Genomic DNA, 21,604 nt, shown 5'->3' on the forward strand with positions numbered 1-21,604 from the left:
AAAATTAAAGCTGTCAATCAAAGGAGGATAACTAACGTGATTTTGCGCTTTGAAACCATACCATGTAAAAGCATACCATTTTGCAATTATAACGTACAAAAGTATCAAACAAACAGGGTGACTGTAATTAGAATTAATTGGTTATTCTTACCTCTCCAGAATCTCTCCTCCTGCGATCTGGTATCACTAGAGTATTCCTATTACTGCCTGGAGCTATTGTAGAGCCGATACTCATTCTGGGTCCAACTAACATGTACCGTTTGTCTCCAGATCTGTACTGGATGCTGTGACACAGAGTCCCGTCGTAATTTGTGTCCTGTAAATACTTGGACGAATAGTCTGTAGATTTAGAGCACTGCATTACAATCAACACGATGATGCTGATGACAAAAAGCACTGAAACCGAGCCCAAAGTGATGATCAGATAAAATGTCACGTCGTTTTCCTCCTCGTCTTTTACTGCGTGTTTAACATCAGAAGCTGCAAAAGCCTCTTTGGGCTCCACAACTTTGACAATCACAGTCGCTGTTGCTGAGAGTGAAACGTTCCCATTGTCTTTGACCAGTATGAGCAGTTTATGCTGGGCCTCGTCTGTTTCTGTGAATGAGCGAAGGGTTCTTATCTGTCCTGTATAGCGGTCCAAACTAAAGGGACTGTGGTCACTAACTTCCTGCAGTGAAAACAATAACCAGCCGTTGTATCCTATATCTGCGTCATAGGCTCTGACTTTAGTCACCAAATGACCTGCGTTCACATTCCGGGGAATCTCTTCCACACCCTCAGCAGAACCGTTAGCGCTGACTGGATATAAGATCACTGGAACGTTGTCGTTCTGATCCAGAATAAACACGTTCACTGTCACGTTACTGCTCAGAGACGGACTTCCAGAGTCTGCAGCGAGCACATGGAACTGGAAAGTTTTTATCATTTCAAAGTCAAAGCTCTTTAGTGCGTGAATAACACCAGTGTCAGAATTAATATTCATGACAGATGCCATGTCGTTCTGTGTCCCTCCACCTCTTATGATATGATAAGTTATGGCGGCATTTTCATTAATATCTTTGTCTGAGGCACTGACAGAAAATATAGAAGCGCCTGGAGGATTGTTTTCAGTTAAATAAAGCTCAAGAGGATTCGAAGAAAATTCTGGGATGTTATCATTTACATCTGACACCTGTACAAACATAGTTTTATAAGCCGACAGAGAAGGGTTGCCTAAATCTGTTGCTGTTATTTTTATATCATATTCGGACACTAACTCTCGATCTAAGCGTTCTTTCGTTACAAGGGAATACATATTATCCTGAACAGACGGTTTTAACTCAAATGGCACATTGTCAGACAGGCGACACACAACTTTTCCATTAATCCCAGAATCTTTATCACTTACACTTATAAGAGAAATAACTGTTCCAATTTTTGCGTCCTCCGAAATTACGTTTGAAAGAGATGTTACTTGTATTTCTGGTTTATTGTCATTTACATCTTCAACTTTAATGATGAGCTGACAATCACTGTTCAAAGGAGGAATACCCTTGTCGGATGCCCTTATTATCAAACTGTAGATTTCATTTTCTTCAAAGTCAATCAAGCCTTTAACACGTATTTCACCAGTGGCCTGGTCTAATTGAAATATCTCACGTATTTTTGGCTTCATATTTCTACCGTATGCATATTCTACTTCACCATTCGGACCATTGTCTGCATCACTTGCATTTATAATTGTCACTACAGTATCAATAATTGCATTTTCCCGCAATGTTATTGTTAATGTATCACTACTGCAAATGGGGCGGTTATCATTTACATCCAAAACAAAGACAGTGATATTAAGAATGCCTGATTTTGGTGGACTTCCGCCGTCTACTGCAGTCAGTAGTAACCTGTGTATTTGAGTGGTTTCTCTGTCTAATGGTTTCTGTAATACTAAGAAAGGAATTTTATCTCCGTATACACTATCTTTGATTTCCAAATCAAAATGCCCATTTTTACTCAGCTGGTAAAATCGAACTGAATTAACTCCCACATCCAGATCTCGAGCAGTTTGAAGTTCAAATCGTGTTCCAGTTATAGTGTTTTCCCAAACCTCTAGAAAGAAGTCTTTATCGTGGAAAGATGGAGAGTGATCATTCACATCTGTTATTTCAACTTCCACATAATGGACCTCGAGAGGCTTTTCGACAACTATTTTCAAATTAATCAAGCAGGCGCTATTTCCATCACACACCTCCTCTCTGTCAATGTGCTTTTCCACATACAAGACGCCATTGTTCTGATTTACCTGGAAAAGAGCGTCATTCGATCCAGACACAATACGGAACCGTCTTTCCACTAATGTACTGACATCAAGACCCAAATCCTTAGCACAATTTCCGACGACAGATCCCTCTTTCACCTCTTCTGGAACAGAGTATCTTATCTGCGCTGAACCTTGCTGCCCGAGGCTCACAAACAAAGAGAAACACAGAGAAATCCACCAGTACTCCCATCCGCGCCTTTGTCCTCCGGCTTCCATGGCGAGTGTTTACTGCGCCGTTATTCCAATAATCAATATATGCTGGGTGATTAGATGTCACAATATAAAATTAGATAGATCGTGCAAAACAAAATAAATCCATTGTGAATACGGTTAGCACAGCCTATTACCGTTATTCTGTTCATCAGCTCGCGAATGTTTCCTGACGAATGTGACGAACAATACAGTCCGTTTCACGTCATCATCAAAGGCAGGTCTTAATATACTCCTCAAATACTAGAGCAACAGTGACATCGAGCGGTCTACAGAAAGACAAGTCCTCAAAAACAGTTAGTTAAAGAAATCAGTTGTGCACAAAACAACTTAAAATAATTACATTCAGTGGCACATTAAACCTATGCTGCATCATTTTATAAATCGCATAAATAACACCCAAAAGCAACTTATGTAGACAAGTGTGTGTGAGCACAATAAAGCCACTTTTAATGTATTAAAACCAGGCCACTCCAAGGGAACCGCAACTAGTTTCAGCACCAGCGCAGCGGACAGCTCCCTCTACTTTGTCACTACTTCGAATAACAGCAAATGTTTAGACATTATGCACACACTTTTTTTTTTCTTTTCTTTTTTTTTGCAAAACAACTTCTTAACTTGTCAGTACCTCATCAGTTATATGATAACATATTGTGTAGCTTGTAGGTGAAAATTTATGTTATTTTTGTTTTTTTGTTTTTCAAAAAAGTAATCAAATAAATAAATCACCAGAAATTGACAATTAATCGCCAGCCTTACCTCTCCAGAATCTCTCCTCCTGCGATCTGGTATCACTAGAGTATTCCTATTACTGCCTGGAGCTATTGTAGAGCCGATACTCATTCTGGGTCCAACTAGCATGTACCGTTTGTCTCCAGATCTGTACTGGATGCTGTGACACAGAGTCCCGTCGTAATTTGTGTCCTGTAAATACTTGGAGGAATAGTCTGTAGATTTAGAGCACTGCATTACAATCAACACGATGATGCTGATGACAAAAAGCACTGAAACCGAGCCCAAAGTGATGATCAGATAAAATGTCACGTCGTTTTCCTCCTCGTCTTTTACTGCGTGTTTAACATCAGAAGCTGCAAAAGCCTCTTTGGGCTCCACAACTTTGACAATCACAGTCGCTGTTGCTGAGAGTGAAACGTTCCCATTGTCTTTGACCAGTATGAGCAGTTTATGCTGGGCCTCGTCTGTTTCTGTGAATGAGCGAAGGGTTCTTATCTGTCCTGTATAGCGGTCCAAACTAAAGGGACTGTGGTCACTAACTTCCTGCAGTGAAAACAATAACCAGCCGTTGTATCCTATATCTGCGTCATAGGCTCTGACTTTAGTCACCAAATGACCTGCGTTCACATTCCGGGGAATCTCTTCCACACCCTCAGCAGAACCGTTAGCGCTGACTGGATATAAGATCACTGGAACGTTGTCGTTCTGATCCAGAATAAACACGTTCACTGTCATGTTACTACTAAGTGGAGGAGTTCCTGAATCCTTTGCAACAACTTGGAAATGAAACTTTCTAATTACTTCAAAGTCAAAACGGTTTAAGGCGTAAATAACCCCCGTTTCAGAGTTAATGTTCAAGAATGAGGCCATATCATTTTGTGCAGCATCCCCTCTAATAATATAGTAAGTAATCATTGCGTTTTCGTTTAAATCTTTATCGGATGCGCTCACAGACAGTATGGAGGCACCAGCTGCGTTATTTTCTACTAAATATAATTCAAGCGGATTTTGAGAAAATTCAGGACAGTTATCATTAACATCTGATACCTGCACGCTCAGAGATTTAAAGGAGGATAAAGGTGGCTGTCCTAAATCAGTGACTGTTATTGTTATGTCATAATGGGACACGAGTTCTCGATCTAGTTTTCCTTTCGTTACAAGGGAATACATATTCTCTTGAAATGATGGTTTCAGCTCAAAAGGAACACTATCAGAAATACTTGGTACAATCTTCCCATTTATACCAGAGTCTTTGTCACTGATACTAATCAATGAAATTACAGTACCAGGTTTAGAATCCTCAGAAACAACACTGGAAAGCGAGGTTAAATCTATTTCAGGAGCGTTATCATTTATGTCTATTATCTTAATAGTAACGACAGATTCAACGATCAATGGAGGCTGGCCTTTATCTGATGCCTGTACGTCTAATTTGTACACCTCCGTTTCCTCAAAGTCCAGTTCACCTTTAATCTGAATTTCTCCTGTTGCACGATCCAGTTTAAATAGATCGTATACTTTGCGCTTCAAGTTCCTTCCAAATGCGTATTCTACAACACCATTTGAACCCTCATCCAAGTCAGTTGCGTTAAGTTTTATCAATACTGTTCCGATTGCAGCATTTTCTTTTACTGTTACAGAATACGAATCTTGACTGAACACAGGACGGTTATCATTAGCATCAAGAACAGTAACAATTATGTTAAGATTTCCTGACCGTGGTGGATTTCCACCATCGCTTGCAGTTAGAATTAATTTATGCTCCACTGCATTTTCCCTGTCAAGTGCTTTCTTTAAAACTAAAAGCGGTATTTTTTCCTCATCTCTATCCTTTGTCTCAACTTCGAAATACTCATTCTGACTCAATTTATACGACCGGACATTATTTACTGTCGTATCAGCATCTCGTGCTGCCTGTATTTGAAAACGTGTCCCTGTAGGTGTGTGTTCCGCAATCTCAAAATGCTGCTCCTCTTCTGTAAATGTGGGTGAGTTATCATTAACATCTGTTATCTGTACTCCAACGTAATGTATTTCCAAGGGATCTTCGACTACAATTTTTAAATTAATCAAGCAGGCGCCATTTCCATCACACAGCTCCTCTCTGTCAATGTTCTTATGGACATATAAGACGCCATTATTTGGATTTACCTGAAAAAGAGCATCCTTTGATCCAGACACTATACGCAATCTCCTGTGAGCTAAATTGCTGACATCAAGGCCAAGATCCTTAGCAATATGTCCAACAACGGATCCTTCTTTCAATTCCTCTGGAATAGAATATCTTATCTGCGCTGAGACCTGCTGTCCAAAACACAGAAGCAAGGAGAAAAACAAAGAAATCCACCAATACTCCCATCTGCGCCTTTGTTCTCTGGCTTCCATGGCGAACGATTACAGAGACACAGCCAGAAATATATCCTTGGCGATTTCGAACAACAGTAGGCCTATATCATATAATTTGTAATGAAAAATACTTAAACGAAAACCTTAATAAACACGGAGGACAGATCGCATGCCTAAACGCCTTTTCAGATCGTACCATCCCCATGGATAAGGACTATACAAGACTGTGCGTGTCATCATTATGGGCCGGACTTAAAACAGGAAAACCAAAATTAGAGCAACACTGACACCGAGTGGAGCATTAGACCTTTCAAGTCAGCTCGTTATTTTCAATTTGCAGAATATATATATATATATATATATATATATATATATATATATATATATATATATTCTGCAAATTGAAAAAAAAAAAAACACCTTAAAGCATCTGCAAACCGTAATAAATTATTCACATTTATTTAAACCCCCAATTAAAATCTTCAAAAATACTTTACAAAAATACTTAACTCCAGAATCTCTCCTCCTCCTCCTTGACACCAAGTGGTCCAAAATACTTGAAAAAAATGTTGAAATGCACCACCCACAGTTATAAATATACTTATTTTATGTTTAAATGTACATTTCAGTTATTTAAAGTTTACATCTGTTCAGTAGCTTGACGACTTATAGTGATGCTTTTTAAAATGTTCTCACAACATGCAAAAGTCGTTTAAGCATTTTTATGTCACAGAAATTACTTATCTGACGATGAAGCCTATTCTAAAGGAATTGCATCAACTTTCAGCACCAAAGCAGCGAACAGCTCCCTGGAAGCTGTGGTTATTTACAACACGATCAGAAAATCAAAGCTGTCAAACAAGGTACGTTAACTAACGAGATTTTGTGCTGTGACATCATAACTGTGTAAAAGCATACAATTTTCAATTATAACGTATACAAATATCAAACCAACACAGTGATTGTAATTATAATGAACTGGTTATTCTTACCTCTCCAGAATCTCTCCTCCTGCGATCTGGTATCACTAGAGTATTCCTATTACTGCCTGGAGCTATTGTAGAGCCGATACTCATTCTGGGTCCAACTAACATGTACCGTTTGTCTCCAGATCTGTACTGGATGCTGTGACACAGAGTCCCGTCGTAATTTGTGTCTTGTAAATACTTGGACGAATAGTCTGTAGATTTAGAGCACTGCATTACAATCAACACGATGATGCTGATGACAAAAAGCACTGAAACCGAGCCCAAAGTGATGATCAGATAAAATGTCACGTCGTTTTCCTCCTCGTCTTTTACTGCGTTTTTAACATCAGAAGCTGCAAAAGCCTCTTTGGGCTCCACAACTTTGACAATCACAGTCGCTGTTGCTGAGAGTGAAACGTTCCCATTGTCTTTGACCAGTATGAGCAGTTTATGCTGGGCCTCGTCTGTTTCTGTGAATGAGCGAAGGGTTCTTATCTGTCCTGTATAGCGGTCCAAACTAAAGGGACTGTGGTCACTAACTTCCTGCAGTGAAAACAATAACCAGCCGTTGTATCCTATATCTGCGTCATAGGCTCTGACTTTAGTCACCAAATGACCTGCGTTCACATTCCGGGGAATCTCTTCCACACCCTCAGCAGAACCGTTAGCGCTGACTGGATATAAGATCACTGGAACGTTGTCGTTCTGATCCAGAATAAACACGTTCACTGTCACGTTACTGCTCAGAGACGGACTTCCAGAGTCTTTAGCGAGCACGTGGAACTGGAACTTTTTGGTAGTTTCAAAATCAAAACTTTTAAGTGCATAAATTGCGCCTGTCTCTGAATTCGTATTTAAAAACGATGTCATGTCACTTTGTGTCCCATTCCCTTTAATAATCTGATATGAAATCACAGAGTTTTCATTTAGGTCCTTGTCAAAAGCACTCAGCGTGAGAATGGGCGCGCCTGCAGCATTGTTTTCACTCATATATAATTCGATGGGATTTAGGCTGAATTCAGGTGGGTTATCATTAACATCTGACACCTGCACGCTCAGAGTTTTAAAGGAGGACAGTGGAGGCTGACCCAAGTCGGTCGCTGTTATTGTAATTTCATAATGTGATACAGTTTCACGATCCAGGACCCCTTTAGTCACTAAGGAGTACATGTTGTCCTGAACTGATGGTTTTACTTCAAATGGAACATTTTCTGAGAGAGAGCACACAACTTTTCCGTTCACACCAGTGTCTCTGTCAGTAACACTAATGAGTGAGATTACAGTACCAGACTTGGAATCTTCAGGCACGATCTTCGATAATGACGTCACTTCTATGGTCGGCTTATTATCATTTATGTCAAGTATTTTTAAAATTACTCTACAGTCAGTAGTCAAAGGCGGTTGCCCATTGTCAGATGCCTGTATATCCAACTTATAAACATTATTCTTTTCAAAATCTACCTCTCCTATAACACGAATTTCACCTGTTAATCTATCCAAGCTAAAAATATTCTGGTTGTTAGCCCCTCCAAAGGTATAAGACACTTCACCATTTGGACCGTAATCAGAATCACTTGCAAGAATTTTCATTACTAAAGTTCCATTTTGCACGTTTTCATGCAGCGTTGAAGAATAAACATCTTGACTAAATACAGGACGGTTGTCATTCACATCAAGAACAAGTACTGTTATGTTTAGTGATCCTGATCTTGGCGGATTGCCACCATCTATTGCTGTTAAAATTATATTGTGTTCAGCTTTGTGCTCACGGTCAAGAGGCTTTTGTAAAACCAGAAAAGGCAGCTTATCTTCTGCCCTGTCTCTTATTTCTAAATCAAAATGCTCGTTTTGACTTAATTTATACAAGCGCACAGAATTCACTCCACTATCAGGGTCATTCGCAGCTTGCAGCTGAAAACGCGTTCCTTGAAACGTGTGCTCTGAAATTTCTAATAGCTTTTCTTTTTCTGTGAATGTAGGGGCGTGATCATTTACATCAATTATCTCAACGGCGATATAATGGATCTCGAGAGGATTTTCCACCACTATTTTAAGGTTAATCAAGCATGCTCCAATACTATCACACAGCTCTTCTCTGTCAATTTTCCTTTGAACATTTAAGACACCATTGTTCTGATTTACCACGAAAAGCGCTTCATCTGATCCAGACACGATACGGAACCGTCTGTCCATCAAAGTGCTCGCATCAAGTCCCAAATCCTTGGCGATATTTCCTACAACATATCCCTCTTTGACCTCCTCTGGAATAGAGTATCTTATTTGAGCTGAAAGCTGCTGCCCAAAGCACAGAAGAAAACAGATAATCATCCACCAGTGCTCCCCTTTGCGCCTTTGTCTTCCAGCATCCATTTCGAACGATAGTGAAATCCAGAAGTAAATGCCACTACCTGGTTATATTATAAATAGCCTATAAATTCATATTGATCGAACAAACAAAAGTGAAGCACGAAAAGGCATTACGCAGTTCTGTCTTTGTCTGTCTTCAAACAAATATCATCCTCCTTTTGCGTTGAACAACCTGCATAATGCAAACTAGAATATGGGGGGCAGGGCGAATAAAGGCTTTCCCTGTACAACGATGACACCATGAGGTTTGTGAAGAATGACACAGATAAGCAAAAAATATATAAGAAGCCGGAAATAACAAATAAAGACGCGTTGTTCTCTTTTATCAAGAACTAGAGCAATCTTGCATGCGACTATACTTGTGTATTTCGTCTGTAGAACTGTTGTATTATAAAAACAAACAACAGCAACACCAACCATCATAATTAACCAATCATAAATATCATCATTACGCTGTTAAATCATGGAGCAGGTGCAATAATGTCAGAACCATAAAGTTGCATAGAGCCTCTCGCCAAGAAAATAAAAATGTATGTAAAGGTCTGATCTTACTAAAATAACATGGCATGATATAACGAGATTGTAACAGAATTTGATGCTCAAAACACTTAAAGTGAATACATTCAATTTGCTGGGTTCATTCCGAAATAAGACAACAGTCAACAGTTGGAATTTTCTTCTGAAACTTTACCGTGTTGACAGAGACAAAGAGAAAGAAAAATATTAAGGCAAAGAATAGCTTTAGAGTTTTAGAAAATTGACTGCGAGTGACCAATCTCTCTGTCAAGTAATTTGCCTAATTTAAAGATGACGATTTTTGTCTCTCCTTCATTTCGCGAAGCTCATGTTCAAAATAATCAGTTTGGCTCAATTTACTAAATCAAACAGATTCCATGTAATGTCATCATTTCCTTCTCGCAACTTACCATGGGAAAGCTGATTTTGCTATTTCTAACAACACATGTTTATCAGACAAATATTAAGAGGATTTAACAACAGCTTTAGACGTATCAAACCAGCAACAACCCCGACAACCCATCGATCTATTGAAATTATTCGTGGAAAATCTTTGAGAACACCATTTGCTTAAATATGTATTTATATGTGGACATGCTGAAAGAGCAATAAGTGCGCACCTGAGTTTTTCTTGAAAATGTAAAAGGTTGAAAAACATTTTTTTTTATTAGCCCTATATTTTATAAACAAAACAGATATGCAAAAAACAAGGCATGAAATGATAACGAACAAGGGAGAAGGAACACGCCACAAAAAGTGCAAGTTTAAGTGCAAGTGACAAATATTTAAAAATATTTAAATTTACGCCTTAGACCAATTCTCAATGAACTGCATCTAATTTCAGCACCAACGCAGAGAACAGCTCCCTGTGAGCTGTTACAATACGATCAGACAGTTGTCAAAGTACTGAACAAGTTTTGCGCAATGAAATCACAAATCTGTAAAAGCGTAGCATTTTTCAGAAATTACAATTTTAACGAATGATAAAAAAAAATATCAAAGCAATAGGGTGACCGTAATTATAATGAACTGGTTATTCTTACCTCTCCAGAATCTCTCCTCCTGCGATCTGGTATCACTAGAGTATTCCTATTACTGCCTGGAGCTATTGTAGAGCCGATACTCATTCTGGGTCCAACTAACATGTACCGTTTGTCTCCAGATCTGTACTGGATGCTGTGACACAGAGTCCCGTCGTAATTTGTGTCCTGTAAATACTTGGACGAATAGTCTGTAGATTTAGAGCACTGCATTACAATCAACACGATGATGCTGATGACAAAAAGCACTGAAACCGAGCCCAAAGTGATGATCAGATAAAATGTCACGTCGTTTTCCTCCTCGTCTTTTACTGCGTGTTTAACATCAGAAGCTGCAAAAGCCTCTTTGGGCTCCACAACTTTGACAATCACAGTCGCTGTTGCTGAGAGTGAAACGTTCCCATTGTCTTTGACCAGTATGAGCAGTTTATGCTGGGCCTCGTCTGTTTCTGTGAATGAGCGAAGGGTTCTTATCTGTCCTGTATAGCGGTCCAAACTAAAGGGACTGTGGTCACTAACTTCCTGCAGTGAAAACAATAACCAGCCGTTGTATCCTATATCTGCGTCATAGGCTCTGACTTTAGTCACCAAATGACCTGCGTTCACATTCCGGGGAATCTCTTCCACACCCTCAGCAGAACCGTTAGCGCTGACTGGATATAAGATCACTGGAACGTTGTCGTTCTGATCCAGAATAAACACGTTCACTGTCACGTTACTGCTCAGAGACGGACTTCCAGAGTCTGTAGCGAGCACATGGAACTGGAACGTTTTTACAGTTTCAAAGTCGAAACTTTTAAGCGCATGTATATGTCCATTGTCTGAATTCACATTAAGGAAAGACGACATGTGACTTTTTGTTCCATCTTCTCTAATTATTTGATAGGCAATTGCAGCATTTTCATTCATGTCTTTGTCGAAGGCGCTAACAGAGTATACGGATGCTCCTGGAGGGTTATTTTCCATTAAATACAATTCTAAAGGATTGTGAGGAAATTCTGGAACGTTATCGTTTACATCTGATATCTGCACTTTCAGTGTTTTGATAGAGGACAGAGGAGGCTGACCAAGATCTGTGGCTGTTATTGTGACATCATATCGAGAAACGAGCTCTCTATCCAACTTTGCATTCGTCACAAGAGAGTACATATTTTCTTTGAATGACGGCTTCAGTTCAAAAGGAACGTTGTCAGAAATTCTACAAACAACTTTGCCATTGACGCCAGAATCTTTATCAGTAATACTAACAAGTGAAATGACCGTTCCTGGTTTGGAATCTTCGGGAACTACATCAGACAGGGAGGTAACTTCTATCTCTGGTCCATTGTCATTTTCGTCAATCATTTTAATGACAATTCTACAGTTGCTTGTCTTCGGTGGTTGGCCTTTATCTGATGCCATAACACCGAACCTATAAACATTATTTTTCTCAAAATCCAAATTGCCCTTCACCCTAATCTCACCAGTGTTGTCCAAATCAAAGGTGTCATAAACCTGTTTTTCGATATTCTTTGCAAATGAATAAACAATTTCGCCATTCTGACCTTCATCTAAATCAGTGGCATTCAATGTAATGACAAGAGTACCAACAGGAGCGTTTTCTTGCAATATGACAGAATAAAGTTCTTGACTGAATTTTGGCCTGTTGTCATTGTCATCCAGCACCGTGACATTAATAACGATACTCCCTGATCTTGGCGGATTCCCTCCGTCAACAGCAGTCAGTATAAGACTGTGAGTTACCTGACGCTCCCTGTCAAGCAATTTACGTAATTTCAAGACAGGGACTTTTTTCTCTCCCCCATTTTCACGAAACTCAAGTTCAAAATAGTCGGTTTGGCTCAGTTTATAAAAACGAACAGAATTCACGCCTGCATCAGGGTCCTGTGCTTCCTGCAATTGAAAGTCCTCACCCGGTTGGGTTGATTCTGCTATTTCTAAAAGCACGTCTTTATAAGCAAAATTGGGTGCATGATCATTTACATCGGTGATTTCTACTTCTACATAATGAATTTCAAGTGGATTTTCAACAACTGTTTTTAGACTTATCAAACAAGCATCGGTTCCATCACACAGCGCCTCTCTGTCGATTTGCTTTTCCACATACAAGATGCCATTGTTCTGATTTACCTGAAAAAGGGCGTCATTTGATCCAGAGACAATACGGAACCGTCTGTCCATCAATGCACTGACATCAAGACCCAAATCCTTTGCAATATTTCCAACAATCGATCCCTCTTTAACTTCCTCTGGAATAGAGTATTTTATCTGAGCTGAAACCTGCTGTCCGAGGCACACAAGCAAAGAGAAACACAGAGAAATCCACCAGTACTCCCATCGGCGCTTTTGTTCTCCTGCATCCATGCTGAAAAACGTCGTCTGAGGAACAATTGTAAAATTAATCTACTTACAATTACCGCATAAATCTATTTAAATGCTTTGAGGGACAATCTGAGAACATCTTTTGCTCGAATATCGACGAGTATGTCCAGACTAAAAGAGTAGTCAGCGCTCTCTAGCCTGGGTTAAAACCCAGTGTGACGCAAAACAAATCCCTGACACAAACTACGTTTCCTTGTGTAATACTGACACCATGAGGTTCACTGCAACATGTCAATATTTTAAACATTATTTTATATTTCTCTCTAGGCCTACATATATATGAAAATATAACATGATAAACATAAAAAATAAAACCTTAAAATTCAAAGTCACAAAGCAAATTTCAGCACCACAGACAGTTCCACACGTATCAATAGCTATGGCAATTAAGATTTATTATGAAAATTATTAATACAAATTGTTTGTTTTTACACAGTACATTTCTGTACTCCCATGAACTCATTCATTTTGTGTCACTTCACTGAGTACACATTGGAGTTGTGTAAATAATCTTTTTGTCTAAGAACAAATTAGTTAAATTATAATATAATATAATATAATATAATATAATATAATATAATATAATATATAACTGCGTCTGCGATGCAAGATTTTTTTTTTCAGAGATAAACGAATGTTGCAGAGAGACGGTAAGTAGTGCAGATCTTACCGAGCTTAGATATTCAGTAAAAAAATAAAAAAATAAAAAAATATATATATATCGAGAATAATACTTAAGGACCTCTACAGTATTTCCATTACTGCCCGGGACTATATAACTGATTCCGGGTCCAACTAACATGTACCTTTTGCTGTGACAGAGTTTACCTGAGTCCAATAAAATTATTTTAATATTCTTAATATTGTCACAACTGATGAAGACAGACGCGAGGATGAATCAACACAGTACTTTAATGATCAAACTTCAAAAATACAACTCAGGAACGCAAGATATGTACGCAAGTATCCAAACAGGTAACTTAGCTTGATAATAACACTGATGCAGTTTCCAGGACTGAGGAAGACTTCGAGACTGTCGAGTATGGAGGACAATGAAGACCGTGGGGAACATGAGTGCAGGTAAATAGTCAGTAAATCACAGGTAAGAGCAACGAGACCAGACAATGGGTGTTTGAGGGGTGATGGTTTATGGCAGTCCTTGAGTGACAACAGGTGGAGGTGATCAGGACTCTGAGGATTGGGAACGAATGGGAGGAGCTGAGGAGTCTAGCGCTGAGGGATTGCATGAATTCGTGACAAATAGCATTATTGTATTACAACAATGATTAGAAGAGATAATAGTTCTGTTCCACTACAGAGATTCATACATCAACATACAAAATATGTCACAAATCTACCTTGACATAAAAAGCCCAATATTTTATAAACAGTTAAAACAGCCATGCCAAAATAAAACCTGAAAAGTCAACATGAGCAAGGAGAGAAGGACACGCCAAAGAACTTCATATGCAAATGATACATTAAAATCAAAGACTGCAAAATAATAAATCCGCCAGCCTTACCTCTCCAGAGTCTCTCCTCCTGCGATCTGGTATCACTAGAGTATTCCTATTACTGCCTGGAGCTATTGTAGAGCCGATACTCATTCTGGGTCCAACTAACATGTACCGTTTGTCTCCAGATCTGTACTGGATGCTGTGACACAGAGTCCCGTCGTAATTTGTGTCCTGTAAATACTTGGACGAATAGTCTGTAGATTTAGAGCACTGCATTACAATCAACACGATGATGCTGATGACAAAAAGCACTGAAACCGAGCCCAAAGTGATGATCAGATAAAATGTCACGTCGTTTTCCTCCTCGTCTTTTACTGCGTGTTTAACATCAGAAGCTGCAAAAGCCTCTTTGGGCTCCACAACTTTGACAATCACAGTCGCTGTTGCTGAGAGTGAAACGTTCCCATTGTCTTTGACCAGTATGAGCAGTTTATGCTGGGCCTCGTCTGTTTCTGTGAATGAGCGAAGGGTTCTTATCTGTCCTGTATAGCGGTCCAAACTAAAGGGACTGTGGTCACTAACTTCCTGCAGTGAAAACAATAACCAGCCGTTGTATCCTATATCTGCGTCATAGGCTCTGACTTTAGTCACCAAATGACCTGCGTTTACATTCCGGGGAATCTCTTCCACACCCTCAGCAGAACCGTTAGCGCTGACTGGATATAAGATCACTGGAACGTTGTCGTTCTGATCCAGAATAAACACGTTCACTGTCACGTTACTGCTCAGAGACGGACTTCCAGAATCTTTTGCGAGCACATGGAACTGGAACATTTTGGTAGTTTCAAAATCAAAACTTTTAAGTGCATAAATTGCGCCTGTTTCAGAATTAATATTTAAAAACGATGTCATGTCACTCCCTTTAATAATCTGATATGAAATCACAGAGTTTTCATTTAGGTCCTTGTCAAAGGCACTCAGCGTGAGAATGGGCGCGCCTGCAGCATTGTTTTCACTCATATATAATTCAATAGGATTTAGGCTAAATTCAGGTGGGTTATCATTAACATCTGACACCTGCACGCTCAGAGTTTTAAAGGAGGACAGTGGAGGCTGACCCAAGTCGGTCGCTGTTATTGTAATGTCATAATCTGATATGATTTCACGGTCCAGGTTCCTTTTAGTGACTAACGAAAACATGTTTTCCTGAACTGATGGTTTTAATTCAAATGGAACATTTTCTGAGAGAGAGCACACAACCTTTCCGTTAACACCAGTGTCTCTGTCAGTAACACTAATGAGTGAGATTACAGTACCAGGCTGGGAATCTTCAGACACCATCTTTGACAGTGACGTTACATCGATCTCAGGCGTATTATCGTTTGTGTCTAAAATTTTCACGACAACTCTACAGTCTGTCTTCATAGGGGGCTGGCCATTATCAGAGGCTTGAACATCAAGTTTGTAAATAGATTTGTCCTCAAAATCTATATCCCCTTTCACACGAATGTCACCTGTCAGTTTATCCAAACTAAATATTTCATACACCTTCGGGTTCTGATCGCTGCCAAATGCGTATGTGACCTCTCCATTTGAACCATAATCTGCATCACTTGCTTGAACCTGAATGACTAGCGTTCCAACTTGTATGTTTTCTTTTAGAGTTGTAGAATACATATCTTGGCTAAAAAACGGTCTATTGTCATTTATGTCAAGAACGTTAATTGTAATATTTAGAGTTCCTGATTTGTGTGGATTTCCTCCATCTATTGCTGTTAAAACTAAATTATATTCATCATTAATCTCACGGTCAAGGGTTTTTTGTAAAACTAAAAATGGCAGCTTATCTTCTCCCTGATCTCTGACTTCAAGATCAAAGTGTTCATTTTGGGTTAATTTGTATGTACGAACAGAATTTCCCCCTGCATCCGGGTCACGCGCCGCCTTAAGCTGAAAACGCGTCCCTCGAGCAGTCGATTCCAAAATCTCCAATCGTTTCTCATGTTCACTGAAAGTGGGCGAATTGTCATTTACATCAATCACCTCCACTCCAATATAATGTATTTCAAGGGGATTTTCGACGACAATCTTCAGATTTATCGTGCATGCGCTATGACTATCACACAGCGATTCTCGATCGATTTTCTTATGAACATGCAAGACGCCGTTCTGATTTACCTGAAAAAAATCATCATTGGATCCAGATACAATACGGAACCGCCTGTCCGCCAAAGCACTGACTTCAAGCCCCAAATCCTTTGCAATATTTCCAACGATGGTTCCCTCTTTTACTTCCTCTGGAATAGAGTATCTTATCTGAGCTGAAACCTGCTGTCCGAAGCGCAGCAGAAAAGAAAAACACAAAGCAATCCACCAGCACTCCCATCTGCGCTTTTGTCCATCGGGTTCCATCATGAATCAACTGCTTAAGATCACAAAACAAATCAATGTTGCCTTTGATTTCTTAATTAGCGAATTCTCCGAGATGTCTCAGAAATGTGCAATTTCTTCAAACAAATCACCGCAATCCACGCCGACTACCCGGTGTTTCAACAACACAGAATCGCGCTTTTGGTGGAGAGGAACAATTGTGTGACACCAAGGTCTTAAAGAGGAGGGACTGCATTCAAAAGGTTTCCTTGTATAATACTGACACCATGAGGCTAACTGATAATATAGCGAATAATAAAGAATTTCAGTTCTAGGAAACATTAGAATACAACTGCCAATGCAGATATAGCAGGCTTCAATTTGTATTTTAAAATATAGTTTCTAAATGTGAAATATCTATTCCCTCGAGCAAAAGAATTTAAAGCAAACCTAAAAACCATTCACATTGTTTTATTCATTTTAATGTCTAAAGACAACAAATATCACAAATTTCACTCAAAATAATGCACTCATATAGTGACACCGTGATATGAATTTATCAAAACATAATGGAGATAAAAGAGGTGTGCTATAATACAGAAATATAAAAAAAAAATCGGTTCCTGTTGATTTTATTTAGAATGAGCTAAAATGGAAGCGTAATTATTTTGCTCGAGGGAATAGATATTTAACATTTAGAAACTATATTTTAAAATACAAATTTAAAGTCGCTTTAGACAAAACAACTAAATGAGAATAAAAGGAAAACTAAAAACTAAACTAATGCATGAACTGTCATAGATGTTTGTGTTTGATACTATATATATATATATATATATATATATATGTTTGTTTTTAACAGTGATCGTTATAGATTAATGAGTGTGACTGACTCACTAACTACTCTCAAATGTTTTAGGTTTCAGTTAAAAAGAAAAAAATCTGTCATGTATTTTAATGGTGAATGTTAATAAGATTAATGTAGTTTAGCTATAAAAAAAAAAATTCCCACCACTGTTGAGATAGCAGTTAATGTTGTTTGTATCAGCTGCAGTGTGGTTTATTTTGAACACTGATTATTTGCACTTTTACTAAATGTCATCACCGGGTTGCAGAAATGTTAATGTGAATGTATGGTTTTGAATTTCAGCACCATGGACAGCTCTCGTTGAAACGACTACACAAACATGAAAACTTTAAAATAATAAGAATAATTATTAAAGATGCATCTTACCTCTCCAGAATCTCTCCTCCTGCGATCTGGTATCACTAGAGTATTCCTATTACTGCCTGGAGCTATTGTAGAGCCGATACTCATTCTGGGTCCAACTAACATGTACCGTTTGTCTCCAGATCTGTACTGGATGCTGTGACACAGAGTCCCGTCGTAATTTGTGTCCTGTAAATACTTGGAGGAATAGTCTGTAGATTTAGAGCACTGCATTACAATCAACACGATGATGCTGATGACAAAAAGCACTGAAACCGAGCCCAAAGTGATGATCAGATAAAATGTCACGTCGTTTTCCTCCTCGTCTTTTACTGCGTGTTTAACATCAGAAGCTGCAAAAGCCTCTTTGGGCTCCACAACTTTGACAATCACAGTCGCTGTTGCTGAGAGTGAAACGTTCCCATTGTCTTTGACCAGTATGAGCAGTTTATGCTGGGCCTCGTCTGTTTCTGTGAATGAGCGAAGGGTTCTTATCTGTCCTGTATAGCGGTCCAAACTAAAGGGACTGTGGTCACTAACGTCCGGCAGTGAAAACAATAACCAGCCGTTGTATCCTATATCTGCGTCATAGGCTCTGACTTTAGTCACCAAATGACCTGCGTTCACATTCCGGGGAATCTCTTCCACACCCTCAGCAGAACCGTTAGCGCTGACTGGATATAAGATCACTGGAACGTTGTCGTTCTGATCCAGAATAAACACGTTCACTGTCACGTTACTGCTCAGAGACGGACTTCCAGAGTCTTTGGCCACAACAAAGAATTGAAATGTTTTTAAAGACTCAAAGTCAAAGCTCTTCAATGAGTAAACGGTACCATTCGCCTCATTAATACTCAGAAATGATATCATGCTTTGATCTGAATTCACTCGATCAATTGAATACGAGACACGTGCGTTTTCACCTTCGTCTATATCAGCTGCACTTAATGAGAAAACGGCAATTCCTGGTTTGTTGTTTTCAACCACGTAGAATGTATATGGGCTTTGAGTAAATGTGGGGCTGTTGTCGTTGACATCCGTGACCTCGACGTGAATCGATCTCGTTGATGATAACGACGGGGTTCCTAAATCTTTGGCTGTTATGGTAATGTCATAAGACGATTTAGATTCTTTGTCAATGTGTTCATTAGTTACCAGAGAATAAAAGTTTCCATCAGGCGACGGCTTGAGATCAAAGGGAATATTTTTGGGCAGAGCGCAAACAATCTTTCCATTCATACCTGAGTCCAGGTCAGTAACTCCCATCAGAGCCACGACAGTCCCAGGAGGAGCATCCTCGGGTATGTGGCTAGATACTGAGGTCACGTCAATCTCAGGCCTGTTGTCATTGACATCCTCAACATTGACAAGCACATTACATAGTGTAGATAATGATACGGCCCCCTTATCCGCAGCCACTATCTTTAGCTCATAAACTTGCCTTTCCTCATAATTTAGCCCACCTTTTATCTTTAATTCCCCCGTTAAACTATCTAAATCAAAAACCTCAGATGCTCCGTTCCTGAACTTGCTCCTTAAAGAATATTCAATTTCCCCATTTATTCCATCATCTGAATCTGAAGCATTTACGCGGAGCAGAAATGTTCCTTCAGGGGCGTTTTCTTTCACCGTCACTGTGTATTTTTGTTTATCACAAATGGGAGTATTATCATTGACATCTGACACAACAATAGTAATATTTACAGTAGTTGATTTCTGCGGCTTTCCGCCGTCCGTCGCAGTTAATATTAGCTTATGCCTTGCGCTTTTTTCTCTATCAAGAGGTTTTTGTAGAATGAGGACAGGGATCTTACCTTCGTCTCCCATGTCTTCCGTTTCTAAACGAAAATAATGATTTTGGCTCAGTTTATATGCCTGCAAGTCGTTTGAGCCTATATCTGGATCGTGAGCAGTTTCTAGCTGAAATCGTGCTCCTGTCATTGCAGATTCAAGTATTTCCAATTTATAGTTTTCATCCAAAAAACTAGGTGGGTTATCATTGACGTCGATGATGTCAACTGATATCTGGTGCATTTCGAGTGGATTTTCTATCACTGCTTTAAGATGAATGAGACACGGGTTGGTTTTAGCACACAGCTCTTCTCTATCTATCCTCTGGTTCACAAACAAAGCGCCGTCTTCATGATTTACCCGAAAGAGCTCTTGCTTTGTCCCCGCAACGATGCGTAAATTCCTGTTCTCCAATGAAGTCGGATCAATCCCCAAGTCTTTTGCAATGTTCCCTACAGTGACTCCAGTTTTAGATTCTTCTTGGAGGGAGTAGTTGATCTGAGCAGCATTTCCTCCGGAATTAAACAGCAAACACATCACATAAAACATCTTGCTCATCCACGTTCCTGTGTTTTCACTCGCCATATTGAGCACCGCTGAAAATAGCAGATAAGCTCAACTCATTTATGCTTTTCCAAAGCACAGATAACGGACAGATTTAAAATCGTCGTGGTTGTTCATTGTTCAAAGCCAAAGTGATGTCTGACACACGCCAAGCCACGAAATCTGTCACTGTAAACGCAACTGTTAGCAATGTATGGTATTGCAGCGCCACTAAGAGCGATTTTGCAGAACTGCATCATCTCCTTCACAATACATCTTCTAGTGATACTGTTTCTATCCAAAGTTGGGAATTTAACTTAAGCGCAAAATAGGAATATTGCATAAAACATTACAAATAAAGCAGCGGTTCCATCCAGTGAGTCGAAAAGAACAAAATCGTCACTTCCTGATTACTGAAAGCAGGAGAAGCCACTGTATATTATATTTTGTATATAATAAATGACCTGCGTCTCAGAGCGCGCAGACGAAACGTAATAAATACATACGCACTTAATGATACCGAACCACTTTGATGATATCCAAAAATTCGCGTAAAAATAGATGGAAACATAATTAACAATAACTTAACAGAACATAAAGAGGACCAAACATGACCAGCTATACTAGTTGATCAAATGTTCGGAGTAGGTCAAATGATTATCACTATGATTATTATGATTATTGTTATTATTAACAATTATATTGCGGCATCACAATACCACATGTCCTACACTAAAAATCTGAAAATAAACATCTAATTAATTTGGGAGGAAAAAAATAAAACTTTTTGTTATTTTTCCTTTATTGGAATCAGCATTTAAAACACGTGTTATAAATTTTAAGAGACTAAATGAGCCAATATTAATATGTTAACCATGTCTATATGTGTTTTAGTGTCTGACTGCATGGTGTGCAGTGACATCTTGTGGTTTAGTTACACAGATCACGTGACAAACTCGGCCCCACCCGGCCCTTTTGTTCTGCGCTCCCTCCCACCACAGCTGATTACGTATGAGGGTCTGTGAAAACCAAACCTTGTACCAGACAAATGACACCAGAGGGCAGAGTGAAGAGATTCACATCTCAAGGTCGTTTCTCACGGACGAATGGAAATCAAATATAGCCTACATATCAATCACATTTACGTGCACCAGTATTTCATATCATAGATTATTATAAATATCTGTGTTATACCGTGTATAATGCTGTTTATTTCACATAGACTGCACAGATATACGAGCTCCCCAGATTTGGCTTGCTGAGCCTCTTGTCGGTGCATCAAATTACAGGATGCAGCATCATGCACCCCCTCCCCGCCCGTTACCATGGCAACGGGCCTTTGGATAGGCGGGTCGCTGTCTGTGGTGCTG

General features: G+C 39.2%; 5 protein-coding genes across 5 annotated transcripts in view; all 5 read right to left on the reverse strand.

The window, feature by feature from the left end:
• LOC311095147 (protocadherin alpha-C2-like) overlaps positions 1-20,276 on the reverse strand; it is a gene marked incomplete at its 5' end in the record, with an annotated part of 196,375 nt that extends 176,099 nt beyond the window's left edge. The window contains one exon of the mRNA XM_084133525.1: positions 17,925-20,276. Within this exon, the coding sequence (XP_083989651.1) occupies positions 17,925-20,276 (2,352 nt within the window). The remainder of the gene's footprint in view (positions 1-17,924) is intronic.
• On the reverse strand, positions 134-8,980 carry LOC311094813 (uncharacterized protein; the record flags this gene model as incomplete). Its single annotated transcript, XM_084132987.1, has 2 exons — positions 6,570-8,980; positions 134-2,523 (listed from the first exon to the last, which is right to left on the reverse strand). Exons 1-2 carry the CDS (start codon positions 8,926-8,928, stop codon positions 134-136), a joined length of 4,749 nt encoding a protein of 1,582 aa, XP_083989113.1. The 5' UTR covers positions 8,929-8,980.
• Positions 2,526-5,675, reverse strand: LOC311095152 (protocadherin alpha-8-like). Its single transcript, XM_084133556.1, has one exon. It carries the CDS (start codon positions 5,627-5,629, stop codon positions 3,146-3,148), a length of 2,484 nt encoding a protein of 827 aa, XP_083989682.1. The 5' UTR covers positions 5,630-5,675; the 3' UTR covers positions 2,526-3,145.
• Positions 10,461-12,845, reverse strand: LOC311095163 (protocadherin alpha-8-like; the record flags this gene model as incomplete). The annotated part of the gene is made up of 1 exon (XM_084133568.1): positions 10,461-12,845. The coding sequence occupies one exon, from the start codon at positions 12,843-12,845 to the stop codon at positions 10,461-10,463; it is 2,385 nt and encodes a 794-aa protein (XP_083989694.1).
• On the reverse strand, positions 14,351-16,732 carry LOC311094814 (protocadherin alpha-8-like; the record flags this gene model as incomplete). Its single annotated transcript, XM_084132988.1, has 1 exon — positions 14,351-16,732. One exon carries the CDS (start codon positions 16,730-16,732, stop codon positions 14,351-14,353), a length of 2,382 nt encoding a protein of 793 aa, XP_083989114.1.
• Positions 20,277-21,604: the final 1,328 nt, after the last annotated feature.

This window comes from Abramis brama (genome assembly GCF_963993115.1).
Source record: "Abramis brama genome assembly, chromosome: 13".
Taxonomy (NCBI): domain Eukaryota; kingdom Metazoa; phylum Chordata; class Actinopteri; order Cypriniformes; family Leuciscidae; genus Abramis; species Abramis brama.

Bases quoted from the DNA above. Each gene is read 5' to 3' on its own strand.
- LOC311095152 (XM_084133556.1), bottom strand. From the start codon at position 5,629: ATGGAAGCCAGAGAACAAAGGCGCAGATGGGAGTATTGGTGGATTTCT.